This window comes from Pogoniulus pusillus, chromosome 2, assembly GCF_015220805.1.
Source record: "Pogoniulus pusillus isolate bPogPus1 chromosome 2, bPogPus1.pri, whole genome shotgun sequence".
In the NCBI taxonomy this organism is placed as follows: Eukaryota; Metazoa; Chordata; class Aves; order Piciformes; family Lybiidae; genus Pogoniulus; species Pogoniulus pusillus.
This window is the reverse complement of record NC_087265.1, coordinates 41,272,884-41,290,229: the sequence shown is the minus strand read 5'-3', so window position 1 is coordinate 41,290,229 and position 17,346 is coordinate 41,272,884. Positions and strand designations below refer to the sequence as shown.

General features: G+C 41.0%; 1 protein-coding gene across 7 annotated transcripts in view; it reads right to left on the bottom strand.

The window, feature by feature from the left end:
* The window catches only part of ATF2 (activating transcription factor 2), a 56,714-nt gene that overhangs the window by 4,612 nt on the left and 34,756 nt on the right, over positions 1–17,346 (bottom strand). For all 7 annotated transcript variants that reach the window (XM_064162272.1, XM_064162265.1, XM_064162249.1 and 4 more), the window contains 2 exons: positions 13,197–13,403; positions 4,731–4,836 (listed from right to left, as the gene is read on the bottom strand). In XM_064162272.1, coding sequence (XP_064018342.1) covers positions 4,731–4,836; positions 13,197–13,403 — 313 coding nt within the window. The remainder of the gene's footprint in view (positions 1–4,730; positions 4,837–13,196; positions 13,404–17,346) is intronic.

The window sequence follows — 17,346 nt, the reverse complement described above, 5'->3', positions numbered from 1 at the left end:
AGCAGGAGCAAGTAAAACAGAACACTAAACATGAACAAATGATGAGGGGATTAAGTTGATGATGTACTGAGGTTTATGAGGACATGCTAGCTATGGGTAGGAAAATTCATTACATTAGCAAACTGAGTCACTAAGATCTTGAGCAACTCCATGCATGCTAACAGAACACACCTCTGAAGCCTAAATCCAACGCTGATATTATCGACTGCTTCTCCAAAAGAACAGTGAGGTCAGAATGGGTAAGCAAGCAAAAGTCCTCTATTTCTGTCTAAAAAATACTGTCCTGTGATAGCACAAGGAGCAATGGGTGTAAGCTGCAGCACATGGGGTTCCACCTCAACACAAGGGGGAACTTCTTTACTGTACGGGTCACAGAGCACTGGAACAGGCTCCCCAGAGAGGTTGTGGAGTCTCCTTCTCTGGAGGCTTTCAAGGCCCATCCAGATGCATTCTTCTCTGATCTGTACTAGATTGTGTGGTCCTCCTGCGGCAGGGGAGCTGGACTCAATGATCTCCTTAAGTGCCTTCCAACCCCTAACATCCTGTGATCCTGTGAGTACTTGGGTGTACTGCCTAGGCCAAAACAACCTTGATTGCTTGAAAAGTAATTAAACTGTAAGTCATTTTTAATTCCAGGGTTTACTTAATTTTATTTCTTTTTATTTAACCCACCTGACAGAATTTTTGCAGGAGAGGAAATCGATCTACAAATATTGTCAGTTAACAGGTGCTCAGCCAAAAACTCTTCAGGTGTATTGGTCATACCACAGAGGGACTGGAGAGAACTAATTGCTCTTTAGCAACACCTAGCTAACTAGTAAGTAATTCACATAGTAGACTAGACAAGGGAGCTCTTAAGATGCCTTTTATTTCTTGACCACCTGCCTTCCCAACAACTACACTGGGTTACCTCTGTAACACGGTGAGAGAAGGGCAAAAGGAAGCACCACCAGCTGTAAAGGGTTAACCCTCCTGGGAGAGTGGTCTTGACCCTGACCCCAGGTCCTCCTGATTCCTCCCTGGGGGTGGGCCTGAACATTATTCCAGGTGTAATGTTTAGTCCATTCCCACTTTCTGTCTAGCCCCCTATAAAAATAGAGGAACTCTGTATTTTGTGCCCTCTTGCCCTGCCTCCCTGCTTGACAGCATCACTCTGTTCATGCCACTTTTTGTATTACCCTGTGGCTATCAGTGCAGGAAACAGATCTACAAATATTGTCAGTTAACAGGTGCTCAGCCAAAAACCCTTCAGCTGTACTGGTCACACCACAGAGGGACTGGAGAGAACTAATTGCTTTTTAGCAACAATTAGCATCCTGTGACCTGTGATCCTTTTTTAAATCATATTTTTTTCTCCATAACTCTGATTTCACTGCTGCATCTTCTTGTCAAGTTTTCACCATATTCCTGCTCCAAGGCCAGAAAAAAAACTAAGAAAATACAGGAGAACTGCAGAAGACTTTTAGACATAATGTTGTACAGAAGAGCTGAAGTAAAAAAATAAATGAATGGCATTTAGATTTCCCCTGTGCATGGCACTTTCCCCTCCCTCCCTGAGTTTAAAGATGCATTCCCTTCTCTAGGAAAAAAAGCTTAAACTAGCTGAAATCTCAAACACTGCAAAAGCAATTCATCCATAGTCCCTCCAAGTGCAATAACCATATTTCTGCTTTCTCTGTCCTGATGACACCCTTTTTTTGAATTGGACACAACACATTCAAATTAAGGGGAAAAAAAAAGAGATCCCCAGAACAATTTTAGAAGAAAAATCTGGCCTGAGACAAAAATATGCCTGGGAAATTCGAAAGATCTTAAAAGATATGTGGAAGTAAGTGTCTAAAATGCCCTGAAAAGCAATGCATTATTTGTGCCCATTAAAGTACATCATCCATAAACCCCCATTAAACTGTGGACTTTTAGCTGTTAAAACATGGTCTACATGATATAAACTAGCACTGTCTCAGCAGCACATGATACCCAGCACTGCAGGAGCTCTTTAATCTGTTGTCTTCAATTTTCTCCACAGACTGTAAAACCACTCAATACATTTTTTTTGGAAGCAATTCAACTTAAATTACTTGATGAAGATAATATGTTTATTTAAAAATACTTTCTATGAACACCATTTCCATGAAAATATTAGCTGAATCAATTTCTGCCTCACATAAATTGTACTGTGGCTCTGTCACTTAGCCAGCAGGCTTTCCTAACAATATTTACATGGAGATAATGTGATAAAATCCTTTCAGAGGGACAGCATTGTAACTGCCACTCATGCTAAACTTTTCCTTTGAGGAGACTTTCCAAGAAACTAGGTAAGCTGTGACTCCAATCACCTTGCTTACTATTATTTTTGTTCTAAATGTAGGCTTTTTCCACTTAGTAGCAGTTTAGTTCTTGCTTGGTTTGCACTCTTCTCTGAATTTGGAACATTACAGCCCTATTCTGAGGGCAGAAAATAATTATTATGAACCAGGCCATTTGTTAATTCTTCAACTAAGAGATCTTTAGGATGCAGCCAGCTTGCCAGTTTAAGGCTTTGTGTTTTTTCATGCCAGTTCAGGAACAAACATAATCAAAACATCAAAATTCAAGAAACCTACTGTGCTAGTTTGAAGCAGGGTAGAATGTTTTGGTGAGAGGAACTAGATCATAGGCTGTGAAAGGAAAACAATGGTGATGTCTACTCCCCTCAGAGTCTTGCTGAAGAAGAAAGGAAAACATTAGATAACACCCTTGCCATTTTGTCTCACTCTCTGGCTGGGCACTGACTGAGCTGCATCTCCCTATTGGAATGGGCTGCCCAGGGAGGTGGTGGAGGCACCGTCCCTGGGGGTCTTCAAGAAAAGACTGGCTGAGGCACTTAGTGCCATGGTCTAGTTGATTGGTTAGGGCTGGGTGATAGGTTGGACTGGATGATCTTGGAGGTCTCTTCCAACCTGGCTGATTCTATGATTCTATGATTTCCTAACCTCACCTTCCACTCACCTTTGCTTCTTAACCTCTTGGCTGAACCTCTATTCTTCTTTAGGACTGGGGTAAGGTTGAGAGGGGCAGGGGGAAGGTGCAGGGGTGGTTGAGAGCCCCTGCTGGGGACTCAGGTTTCTGGGAGGGGAGTTGTGTTTCTGTCTTACCTTTTACCTTGTATATTTCTGTCTATAACTGTATATACTGTAAATATCTGCTTGTATATTGTGCCAGCTGTAAATAAATAGCTTCATTTATATTCCCAGACCCGGCTGAGACTAGTCTGGGTGATTTCTAAAGTGGGGGGGGTGGGGAACACCCAAACCATCAGACCTACAGTTTGGGTTCTTCAAAAAACAAAAAAACCCAACAACAAACCAACAACAAAAACCCCCTTGTGTGCATAATGTTATCCTCTAGTAGCTTGCATATCAAATTATGGTGTTCTGTCAGATGGGAGCCATAATGGCCTCATCCTTGCAGCAATCATTGTTAATATAAATCCCAAACATATTTCTATACTGTTCCAATTTACTCCAGGATGCTATTTTCCATCTTGTCAAAATGACTGGAGATCAAAGGACCAAGATTTATAAACTCAAACCTGACAAAATCAGGATTCTAAATATATATGGGCAATAGAGACTTGCTAAATCTCCTGAATCTTTTAAATTAAAAAATATTGCCCATTCTGATGAAATTGCTTACAATGACTACAAGTAAAGATGGTGGCCATTAAGTTTTATCGCGAGCACCTGAGGATCTGTTTGCATGCAGTACAAAATGTTTCTTTATTCTCTTGAATTACTGACACTGGCAAATTAAAATGAAGTGGCTACATATGGCAGAAACAATCTTCACATTTACAAATATCCTGAAATATCACTAAATCATAAAAAACGAAAGCTGTGGGTTATATATTATGAATGTTGCCTAATGCATTCCCAGCTCAGTTATTTGTAACAAATTTGTGTACAATGGACAAAATTGGCCATTTATTCTACAGCAGCAGCAGCAGCTGGTTCTGGCACTGCGTATCATATCCAAAAAGGAAGTTACAAGTCAGAAAAACATAATTAACCTTTAAAATGCTGGAAGGATAAAAAAAGAGAAATAATCAAATGAGCAGAGTTTAAATAAAAATGTATATGAGAAAAAAAAATGCTACTGAAACCCTATTCCTTTCAGTTAACAGAACTGCTTCTTAAAAATGCCCTGTTTACAGAAAAGTAGCTGCTGTGGAAATCAAAACAACCTAGAAGACATTGTACAGTAGCAGCCACGAACCTGCATCTGATTATTTTAATGGCTTGACTGATCCTGGATCTTATGGTAAATGAGGACAGCTGTTGTACTACCTCCACTGAAATCTCATTATGAAGAAGAAAAAAAAAACCACAAGGACCTTTCACAGTGCTAGGCTAAGTATAAAAAATGGTTTTTCATGTCCTCTTAATACTCTAATTATATTTTCCAAAGCAGGTGTAGTAATCAATAGTCCTTAACTCCTAATTATCATATGCATTTATTAAAACAACATAAACCCTTCAACGGTAGGCAACACTTTAACAGGAGGAATGTAAGCATATCTCTAAATATCACATATTCATGCCTTCCTTCTAATAACCTTTGAGATCAAAATAAAAAAATAATCTTTAATGCAATATTAGAACTGCATTTCTCAATTTTAATGTTCATCCAGTGCACTTTGGCAGTATTTCATTGATGCAGCCTCAGGCTATAGGTAATGGAACATTACTCACTATGATAGCCAGATTTCTTCTGCATGGCAGTTACAGGGCAATCTTTATGAGCCAGAAGAAGCTGTTTCAGCTGTGCCACTTCATTTCTCAGCAGGGTGACTTCATTCTAAAGGAGAAGAAAGTTATGCACTTTACCAGGCTCAATCTACACCCATTTTGAAGGTAAGTATTAAGTTTTATAGGATTTTCAGTTGTTCATTTAGGGGCAAATAAAATACAGTAAGTTTCCATTTCGTATGTACTGCAAAAATGTATACATTTGTTTCAGAATATATAAATATTAGAATATGTAAATATTAGCTGAAACATGCCTAAGTTATGATTTTCTTGAACTGGGAAATGCTTTTTTTGCAAAATACAACACGTGTTTTTCAGTTTGCAGATGCAGACTCTACAGAAAGTCTCGCTCATGCGATCCAGCTACTGTAACACTCTCCTGCAAGGCTTTGCGATGAAATCTAATCAGAGTAAAGCTGTATTTCTCTACCCACATTTTAACAGATGCCTGCCACAGCCAACACAGGTTAAAAAGACTAAAACTGGCCAATGCAAAATGACTTTTGGTGACTATATTTGTACTTGGACTTTTTCAATGTCATATGCCATAAAATAGTTTAGAAAATGTTTGTAGATTTCCACACTGATTTTCTCTTTTGGAATCATCCATAAATTTGTTGTATAAGGGAATACTGACAATAATAACAAAATCCTGAAATGTCAGCAAGCTGTCACTGTAGTGAAGTGTAAAACAGCACCTGCAGAATCTAGTGACCAGGTTCATTTTGAGGCTGTGTCTCTCCCACTGTCAGATGACCTTGAGAAAGGTCATTTTACTTGTTTGTGCTTCAATCTCATACAATCATAGAATCAGTCAGGGTTGGAAGGGACCACAAGGATCATCCAGTTCCACCCCCCCTGCCATGGGCAGGGACACCCTACCCTAGAGCAGGCTGCCCACAGCCTCATCCAGCCTGGCCTTAAACACCTCCAGGTATGGAGCCTCAATCACCTCCCTGGGCAACCGATTCCAGGCTCTCACCACTCTCATGCTGAACAACTTCCTCCTCACGTCCAGTCTGAATCATTTGTAAATCTCCAATCTCCTCATTTGTAAAATGGAGAACAGTGATACTTACCTTCCATGTAAAGCACTTAGATATTTATAGGTGAGAAGTGCCACCTAACTGCATCATATATGGCAATCCAAGTTAAGAATGGTATGGCATTTTGATAGACACATTTTCACTTTAAACAGAAGCAAAATGGCAATGTATTTAGAGAACCACATAATCTGTAACACTGTGATCTCCACATCTTCTCAAGTTATATGCTTTTCATGGGTTATTTTAAATATAAATCCTTTCCAGTTGATGCTTGAAGTTACTTTTAACTGTAAGAACCTTTGTACATTAGCACAGTACACCACTCAAATGGTATAACTGGTAAATACCTATGTTTATGCAAATGAGAGCAAGTTAAAGCAAAAGCCAACACAGGAGGATTGAATTGTAACAAAAATTATTCAGACAAAAACAAAACATGAAAAAAAAACCAAACCTATTTACTTGGAAGCTATAAATTAGGCAATGCAGTCAGGGAAGAGATGAATTACTACTAAAAGGATTCCAAAGTAAGAAAAACAATTTTTAAGAATGGAATTTACTAAGTTTCAACACCCTAAGTAATAGTCTATGAATACCCTCTCTAAACCATCAGTTTTTCAACAGAAAACCTCTTCTGTATGTCTTCTCCTTCCATTTAGAAGAAAAAAAAGATATCAGGCCTTTATACCTGCAGGCTCCTTTTCAACCGTTGAGGTCTGCTTCCCACATTTCAGTCATTTTATTGTGTCAAATGTCTCTTTTAGAAACTTTTTATTTATAACAACAGCAAGAGCTGAAAAGAAAGCCATAAACCTGATTTCATGGAGGTTTCTAATCGAAGAAGAATGTTAATGCAAATAAAAAAGGTGGCAATGAAAGAATCCCATCCCAAAGCCCTGCCAATTCTATACCATAGGATCATGGAATCAACCAAGTTGGAAGCAAAGAGTTTCCGACTGAGAAAAGCAAAAAAGACCTAGATATGTTTCCAGGGAATTTTCAGTCTTTGACCAGACTATAATATTGTTTTGACTGGAAAACAGGAAGGTACTACCTGTAAGATGTTAGGAGGAAGTTCTTGCCAGAGAGAGTGATTGGCATTGGAATGGGCTGCCCAGGGAGGTGGTGGAGTCACCATCCCTGAAGCTGTTCAAGAAAAGCCTGGCTGGGGCACTTAGTGCCATGGTCTTGTTGATTGGCTAGGTCTGGGTGAACGGTTGGACTGGATGATCTTAGAGGTGTCTTCCAACCTGGTTGATTCTATGATTCTATACGTAGATCACAGAATCAATGAGGTTGGAACAGACCTCCAACATCATCTAGTCCAACCTATCACCCAGCCCTGTCCAATCAAATAGACCATGGCACTAAGTGCCTCAGACAGGCTTTGCTTGAACAGCTTCAGGGATGGTGACTCCACCACCTCCCTGGGCAGCCCATTCCAATGCCAATCAATCTCTCTGGCAAGAACTTCCTCCTAACATCCAGCCTATACCTGCCCAGCACAACTTGAGGCTGTGTCCAGCTGTTATTGCATGTTCTGAAATCTTGGGACTATTAAGAAAGCATATTACTTTTGCCTCCAGCTTTCACTCTCCTCTTAGCTCACCATGTTATTTACTGAAGAGCCAAACAGATAGCTGCACAGAAATGACATAGCTGGGTGAAAATAACAAAAGTGCTGATGAGACACTTCTGGATCATCTACAGAACCAGCAATGTCCTTCTAACACTTTAAAGGAGCGAAACGTCCTACTCATAGCCCCAAAATAGGCTTATACATGTCCTGCCTTGCCTAGGCATGCTTTTCTGCTCCACGAGAGAGGCAAGCGTGGGAAACAGACACAAAAGAACCTGGAGCCACTGAGCCTGGCCTGCCCAGGGTCCTGTGGTGTAAGGTACACACACTTAGCTTGTGCCTGCCTAGTGCAAGGCCTTTGCTTTTCCCAAATTAGGGCAAAGTGATCCTATGGCTTTGCCTAATATGGTATGGTTTGGCTAACTGCCATCCTGATTGGCTATTCTGTGTCCAAAGGGCAACTGATCTCGGCCCACATTGATAAAAGGAGATAGGCAGGTGAACAACCTGCTTTTGCTTCCCTGCTCTTTGCCATGCTCTCTTTGCTGTGCCCAGCTGTGCTGCTATTGCACACTGCCTTATTGCTTGCCTGGTAAACTCCACTGCTGCCAGTTACCAGGAGCAGACTCTGGATGCTTGCATGAGATCAGCCCATGTGGCCAACATGACATCGTGCTGAGACTGCACAACATCCTGCCTCTGCACCTGAAGGTCCTGCCTAGAATTCCTGGGCATATACAGAGATTGTCCAGAAGCAGCCAGGAGAACAAGGTCAGAGATTGTCTGCGTCCATCTGCCGGCGTCAAGGAGCGAAATGCCCTTCCGCCGGCGTAAAGGAGCGAAACGCCCTTCCGCCGGCGTAAAGGAGCGAAGTGCCCTTCTGCCGTCGTGAAGGACTGAAGTGCCCTTCTGCCGTCGTGAAGGAGCGAAACGCCCTTCGGCTGGCGTGAAGGACCGAAGCGCCCTTCTGCCGGCGTTAAGGAGCGAAGCGCCCTTCTGCCCGCGTGAAGGAGCGAAACGCCCTTCTGCCGGCGTTAAGGAGCGAAACGCCCTTCTGCCGGCGTTAAGGAGCGAAACGCCCTTCTGCCGGCGTTAAGGAGCGAAACGCCCTTCTGCCGGCGTTAAGGAGCGAAACGCCCTTCTACCAGTGTAACGGAGTGAAACGTCCTTCTACCAGTATAAAGGTATGAAATGTCCTTCTATCAGTGTAACGGAGTGAAATGTCCTTCTACCAGTTTAAAGGAGCGAAACGTCCTTCTGCCAGTTTAAAGGTGCAAAATGTCCTTCTACCAGTTTAAAGGAGCTGTTGTGAAAGAACTGATCAAAAAGGAAAAAGGTTTTCAGCAATTGTCTACCTTCATCCCGACATTTTAAGTATGAACTTCATACACAAACAGCACACAGGAGTGTGAAGTCACTGTTCAAGTGAAACTCACATTGACAACAATTTTTTTGGAAAGGCAATCTGTAGATTAATATCTGTTATAAATAATAGAATTTTGCTAATAGAAACAGCAAGTACATTATCACACATTAAAGCAGATTTGGGAGAGGAAAATAGGAACAAAGAGCAGCATTCCTGTACTAAAACTCCCAAAAGTTGAGGTATTGGTATTGAATATATAGCTAGCATCGTTACCAACACAAACACTGTGTCAATGGCGCTCAATTCAATGCACAAAACGTTCCTGAGAATAGAATACAGCATGCCTGCTAGACACATGGTATGTGAAATGTTCCAACACCCATGGTGAACAATGACAATCCACGGTTGTCATTTATACACTAACAGTAAAAAACAGTTCTGGCTGATAATAAAAAGGGATTGTTTGAGGCAGCTCGTACGCACATTGTAGTTTCTTATCATGGATGTGACACCAGCAAGCCCTTCCATCTCATTCAAAATGTGTTAACATGTAGTCATTTGACATGTGGTTACCATGTTGAAAACAGACTAACAAGAAACACATGGAATAAAACTTCAAGAGCTGGCATGAAAAAAAAACACTCCTTTCCTGAAAAAACACTCTTTCCAGAGTTTTCACATTGGAAAGGTCCTCCTCATTAATAAGATACCAAGCAAAGTGTAGGCAGCATCATTTCCTTAAATACCCATGAAATGTACCTCACATGCTGGAGAATTTTTATGATCCCACATTTGGAAATGTGCTAATATTAGAAAGCAGGTTTCTGGAAGAAAGCAAATCTATTTTTACCTGCCCTCCACTTTTCAGATGATCCTTTCTGCATTTTTCTGAAGGTGTACCACACAGTGCACACCGCATTCTTCTTTGTCTATTTCTCCCTGGATCCAAAATGAGTATGTAGTAGTAGGACCAGATTAACCCTTACTCAGCAAGCAAGGGTGGGATGATATTTGTGAGGTATATTTACCAAAACTATCACCAGAGACAGGTAAATCTGACTTATATTCCCATAGGGTGATGGTCTGTGGTTGAACTGAATTCTGCTTTCCCTGTTTATTTTTGGACAACGAGAATTTATGGGTGCTTCTTTCATAATTTACCCTTCCTAAAGCAGCTTCTGCAGCATTAGTACAAACAGCCACTTGACTGATGGTGCTTTGAAATTTGCAGTGACCACGTGAGGAAGAGAGGCCATTCTTCTACCAATACCCTGTTGTTAAAGCAACATGGACCAAATACAGACTATACAGTGACTTTCAGCATTTGATCCTGCAGTACGACTGAGTGGCCACTGTGCACACACTGCCAACACTTCCCTAACACTATACAGCACTCCACACCCTGCAGGATCATCGTGCAAGACACAGAGCAACACAATGTGGTATGTAAAATTTAAGATAAATAAACAAGTCAACACGAGTAGAAAACAAAACCCACAAAAATCAAACAGTAAATGAAATCTAGACGGTTGGAACACTGAACAAACCTCACGTAGAAGAGCCTAGAATAAAGACATCCAATCTAACCAGGCATGATGAAATTGATGGAAATTTTCTCTTAAGTAAAAACTTCAAAAAATAATCCTTAAAACCGAAATTACCTTCAAATGCTTAAAAGCAGCAAGTAAGAGAAGTTAACCTACAAGAAGAAAAAAACTACAGAACAAAATATATGCATCAGCCAATTAAACCTCTTCAAAATCTTCCAGTTTTAAAAGCCTTGACTATGACATCAGAAGTTTTGACATGGTCATTGGAAGAAAACTGCCAGGTGCATTGAAAGAAGTCAATGAATGCAATGAGTGATTTGCCATTAGAATGGGCTGCCCAGGGAAGTGGTGGAGTCGCTGTTCCTGGAGGTGTTGAAGAAAAGATTGGATGAGGCATTTAGTGCCATGGTGTAGTTGACTGGATAGGGCTGGGTGCTAGGTTGGACTGGATGATCTTGGAGGTCTCTTCCAACCTGGTTGATTCTATGAAATCTCAGCATGCTTTCAGAAATGTCATGTCTTGTTAAATTCTGCTGAGCAGGTTATTTAGATATAAAAATATGAACTACTAAACACTAACACTCAGTCTATATAACTACCAAGACAAAACACCAAATTTATTACATTTGTTGTTAAATATAAAGTAAGTAAACAGGGATCATTACTGCCCACTACACTGACCACGTGTATCGACCTGTCAAGTTAAAAACTATTACTGAAATACTGGACTGAAAAATGGCTTCACGAAAAGTACAGTTTAGGTCTTTCTCTGAGACCTGATTTTCTTTATGTGCCATCCTGTTCTTCACAGTTAACCATTTTGCTTTTAGCAGACCACAAGACAATTCTTTTTCATGAATTCACTAGTACTGAGTTAGTTACCAGAAAACTTTTGGCTACCATACTTGGTATCATGTTTGGTTGTAACAATTGCTACATGTAAGTTAAAAACATCATAAGAGCAATTATCCCACTTAAAAAAGAAAGAAATATAGCCAATCTTTATTTGTTGTTGTTTTCCTTCCTCTAAGTCTACCTTCACTTGTTTCTTGGTTTATATAAGCTATAGTGCTACACACCATTTTCATGGAATCATAGTATTATAGAATTACAGAATCAACCAGGTTGGAAGAGACCTCCAAAATCATCCAGTCCAACTGTTCACCCAGACCTAGCCAATCAACTAGACCACAGCACTAAGTGCCTCAGCTAGTCTTTTCTTGAACACCTCCAGGGATGATGACTCCACCACCTCCCTGGGCAGCTCATTCCAATGGCAAATCACTCTCTCTGGGAGAAACTTTCCCTTAACATCCAGCCTATACCTGCCCTGGCACAAATTAAGACTGTGTCCCCTTGTTCTGTTGCTGGTTGTCTGGCAGAAGAGACCAACCCACAGCTGACTACAAGCTCCCTTCAGGTAGCTGTAGACAGCAATGAAGTCACTCTTGAGCCTCCTCTTCTCCAGGCTAAACAACCCCAGCTCCCTCAGCCTCTCCTGATGGGGCTTGTGTTCCAGGCCTCTCACCAGCTTTGTTGCTCTTTTGTAACGAATGGATTTACAGTGAAGACTGTTATTGCATTAAAGGAACGCATCCAAAGACTGTGAACAAGTATGAGAAGACTACATATCTGCAAGCAATTTAACTAATGCTGCTGCACAGTGTTATGATTCTGGGGACACAGGAAATTGTTTCATACTGTGTTGCTTAGGCAGGAGTTTCTTCCTTTTAACAGTTTGGGATGCTGAGTATTTTTCAAGACATAACATGAAGACAACTGATACACTATAATTTTAACTACATGACAGAAAGCAACCTCATTGTGCTCTACTTTGCTGCTGATCAAACTGGGACATTTTGCTCTTATTAAAGAGCGTGAAAAAGGAGTTTTAGTGGGAAGGAAAAGATTTATAAAGTCGACTCAGCGAACAGCTCTGACGAAAGAACAAGAAATAAAACTTTAACATTATCAAAATACTTTCAATTACATTTTCTAAATGAATGCTTCATTTAGAAAATGACATAATTCTTCCTTTCTGCAGCTTTCAAAACAAAGCTTTTAAGTCTTCTCATTTTACAGCAATACTTTCTGCCAATTCTCACGTGCTGCTGATAAAGATTAAGCAAGTATGCTTTAACATTTAATAGCAGTTTAAACAAAAGGGTCATGGATTGTTGTACAAGGGGGAAAGTGTGTCCACATGACAACTTTCCAAGATTGATAACCTCAGATGAGGTGGGAAAATGACTTGCAACATAAACTAGACTACCCTCTTACAGTACACCCTCACTAAAGGATTTATGCACACTGGAAGGGCAGTGTGGTAAAAGTTGCACTGCCGCTGCCTGTGCTGTACCTGTTCTGTGGACAAAAGAGGCCTTCAGTTTCCAGTGATGTCAATCTTGCACCTTTCACGAGCACTACATTCACTTTAAAGGAAAAAAAGTGAAGTTAAAAAGAACCAAAGAAAACAAAACCAAATCTTATTTAACTAACTCAGCCTGTGATACATATTATTAAGAGTGAGATGTTTTCAAGACAAGGCTATTACTTTGTAACAAGCCTTTCCTCCAACACATCTTGTCATCTTTGGTTAGTATCACAGTCTGAAAGTTACTTAAAATGGAACAAAAGACAAAAGAGTATGATCCTAAAGTTTGCACATCTTGAAATCTGAGTATTTTCTTTGATTCTTATTTTACTGCCATATGCAATTAGTGCTGAATTTTCAATTCTGACCTGAGTAGCCAGTTACAAAACCATTTATATTTGAAATTTCTTGTGAAGTTTAAATTCCACTGATCCAGGGTCACTGTCTAAGAATGGAAAAATGTACTCAAGTTTGACTTGAAATAGTAAGTATACCTGTAACTGGCCATTTAGTGAGCTCAAGTCCTCGGCTTTCTTCTCCAACGACTGCACCCAGACTTTCCGTTTCTGTCGGCATCTGGAAGCAGCAGCACGGTTCCGCTCCAGAAACTTTCTCCTTTTCTCATCAGGGTCTTCGTTGGCAGCTCTTCTTCGCCGACCACCTGTATTTGGTGTTTGTGGGGTAGGCTGAGCTGGTGATGCCTGAAAACAGCAAAAAGTATTGAAGAATTTATCATAGAATGGTAGAATTGTTTTGGTTGGAAAATACCTCCAAGACTGAGACTAACTGTCAACCTAACACCACCATGGCCATTAAACCATGTCTTGAAATGTCATGCCTATGTATTTCTTGAGCACCCTCTGTGACCATGATTCTACCATCTCCTTGGGTAACCTATTCCAATACCTGACCATTCTTTCCATAAAGAAATTTTTCCCTAATACCCAACCTAAACCTCCTCTGACACAATGTCAGGCCACCCAGTCTCATCCTATCAACTTGTTGTTAGTTTGAGTCTAGCTAGGATATTTTGGTGAGAAGAACTAGATTATAGGCTGTGAAAAGGAAACAATGATGATGTCTACTTCACTCATAGGCTTGCTGAGATGTATAAAAACAAGAACACAAACATAGATAACACAGTTGCTCTCCGGCTCTGGCTGCATGCACTTGTTTCCCTAATTTGCTGTCTGTGTAACTAATCCATCTGCTCCCTAATCCCCCTGGCTGATTCTCCAAACTCACCTTGAATGTAAGGCAAAGTCTGGGAGAAGGTCAAGGGGTGGAAAGGAGGTGGAATGGAGGTTGGGGGCCCCTCCTGGGGACTCTGGTTTCTGGGAGGGCTGTTGTGTTTCTGTATAACTTTTAACTTGCCTATTTCTGTATATAGCTGTATAGATTGTAAATACCTTCTTGTATATTGTGCTAAGCTGTAAATATAAAGCTTCACTCTGATTTCCATATTGGCTGAGTCTAGCTGGGTGATTTTCTTAAGTGTGTGGGGGGCAGGTAACACCCAAACCATCACACACCTGATACTAGAGAGAAGGGACCAACTCCCACCTTACTACAATCTCCTTTCAGGTAGTTGTAGAGATTAATGAGGTCTTCTCTCATCCCTCTCTTTCCCAGACTAAACAATCCCAGTTCCCTCTGCTGCTTCTTGTAAGATTTGTTCTCTAGACACCTTATCAGCTTTGTTGCCCTTCTCTGAACACAGTCACACGTTTTTCTTGTAGTGAAGGGCCCAAAACTGACCACAATATTTGAGGTGTGACTTCACCAGTGCTGAGTACAGGGGAACAATCACTTTCTACTCCTGCTGGCCATACTATTTGTCATACAGCCAAGGATGCTGTTGCCCTTCTTGGCCACCTGAGTACACTGCTGGCTCACATTCAGACCAGCACCTCCCAGATCCTTTACCAGCCACTCTGCCCCAAGCCTGTAGAGTTACATGGGGTTGTTGTGACCCAAATGCAGGACCCAGCACTTGGTCTTGTTAAACCCTATACAGCTGACCTTGACCCATCAATCCAACCTGTCCAGACCTCTTTGCAAATCAAAGCAGATCAACACTGCCACCCAATTTACTGTCATCTGCAAACTTATTACTTGAGCACTCAATCCCCTTGTCCAGATCATTGATAAAGGCATTAATACTGAGCCCTGGGGAGCACCACTACTGACTGGCCACCAGCTGGCTTTAACTCTATCGGTGCGATACTATCCATGACTTAAAACTACAGCATCAGCATAAATCCACATTACATCTTGAGAAAAGCATGTACACCATTTCTAAACACATTCAGGTAGCACATATTTCCTTTAGGGAAAGCTGTCATTTAACACTATGGCTATGTACTGTATTTACACTCCTTACCACGTTACAATAACACACACATTTTAACCATGGCTTTAGCTTTGGTATAAAATCGCATTAAAAGAAGCCACTCACTTCAGAGCTAAATGTGTATGACAATTATGTTTTGTAACTGTACAAAACCTGGAGGCAATGCTTCTTTAGATGGATTCTTGGGTATTTCTTTACCAATTCTGATGACACAACTATTTATAGAGGATAAACTTTAAAAAGCCTTCTACTCAAAATAGATTAAAAAAGTTACATTGAGCAGGAAATACATTTTCTACTTTTGTCTCTTTCCAAATAGTCCTCCCACAAACTTCACCACACCTGAAAACACCACACAATTGCTTATGAACAAAGAAAATGTAATTCAGTGCTGATATTCACTGATCCCTGGACAGTGATTTCCTACTTGTGGATGTGTTCTCCACCACTGCATATGAATTTCCCTTATATCCACCCACATATTACAAAAGGTCAATATATTTTAGTATTTTAAATGATACCTTATATTCCTTTCACAGCTGTATACAGCTATGAAAGATGCAACAAATTACAAAAACAATAAAATGGATGTTAAAACCCCTGAAAGGTACAGGATAGACATAACTGACTACACATTCACAGGTCTAGCACAGAAAGATTTGATTTTAAAAAACATCCACACATGTACCAGTTGACAGCTATTCAACATAAATTCTAGAGAGATAATGATTGAAAACTTCTGAGAACTCAACTCAGCCTTTTAGGAATGAAGTACTTGCAAATATTGCTTTATATTAAAATGCTCATCATAAAGTTGCCACAAAATAACCAAACAGCAAATTTTTCGTCTTGAAATTTCTCCTATGTTATTTATTTTTTAAATAAAGGTAGTATGGGGGAATAGCAGCCTTAATCACAGAATCAGCCAGGTTGGAAGAGATCTCCAAGATCATCCAGTCCAACCTAGCACCCAGCCTGACCCAATCAACTAGACCATGGCACTAAGTGCCTCAGCCAGGCTTTTCTTGAACACCTCCAGGGATGACGACTCCTCCACCTCCCTGGGCAGCCCATTCCAATGCAAATCACTCTCTCTGGGAAGAATTTAATCAAACAGTTATGTTTAGTCCTAATAGCTTATGGCCAACTGAACTCTGGTATAACAGCTTCTACTGCAACCACTGTGGGTAACCTTTTTCCTCTTTATGCTCTAAACAAATATGTTTTGATATGTTATTGGATTTCACTGGCCAGTCTAAGAATCTGAGTGCTCTTGTTGCACAGGCTGATCCTTCTGGTTCCAGGCTACATTTGTAACTTTTATAATATTGGTATTATGCTATCAATTCTGAAAATAACTCTTCAAGACTTTTAAAAGCATTTTGAAAACACATTCCAGCAAGGTTTTTAGAAGTGGAACAACAACAATCCTCCAGAATTCACCAGAGAAGTATCTCATCTCCAGCAGCACTCCAGCTTCCAGTCTAACTCAGAGGTCTTGCCCTCTATTCCCCTGTTCTCATCTATCATCCCAAAGGGACAGATCATACATAATTTCTAAACTTGAAACCCTCTTTTCCCTACCCAGGAAGACACAGTACATTTAACCACACAGCTGAAACTCTGGGTGGGCAGCCCAGAAAAGATTATAGAATCAACCAGGTTGGAAGAGACCTCCAGGACAACCTAGCACCCAGCCCTATCCAGTCAACTAGACCATGGCACTAAGTGCCTCAGCCAGGCTTTTCTTGAACACCTCCAGGGACGGTGCCTCCACCACCTCCCTGGGCAGCCCCTTCCAATGCCAATCACTCTCTCTGAGAACAACTTCCTCCCCCATCACCAGCCCTTCTCTGGACACGTTCCAGTACCTCAACATCTCTCTTGAATTGAGGAGCCCAGAACTGGACACAGCACTCAAGGTGTGGCCTGACCAGTGGGGGGGAAGAAGAACCTTCCTTGTCCTGCTGGCCACACCGTTCCTGATACAGGCCAGGATGCCACTGGTTCTTTTGGTCACCTGGGCACACTGCCGGCTCATGTTCAGCCTCCTATCTACCAGCACCCCCAGGTCCCTTTCTGCCTGACTGCTCTCGAGCCACTCTGTCTGCAGCCTATAGTGCTACTTGGGGTGGTGGTGGACAAAGTGTAGAGTCCTGCACTTAGCCTTGTTAAATCTCATCATCAGATGGTTCAAGCAAATTAACATAAGCATGTTAGCTGATGCAGTTAGAACTGCTACAGAATTGCTGACACCAAGATGAGTTTGTAGCACATGTTAACCTCTACTG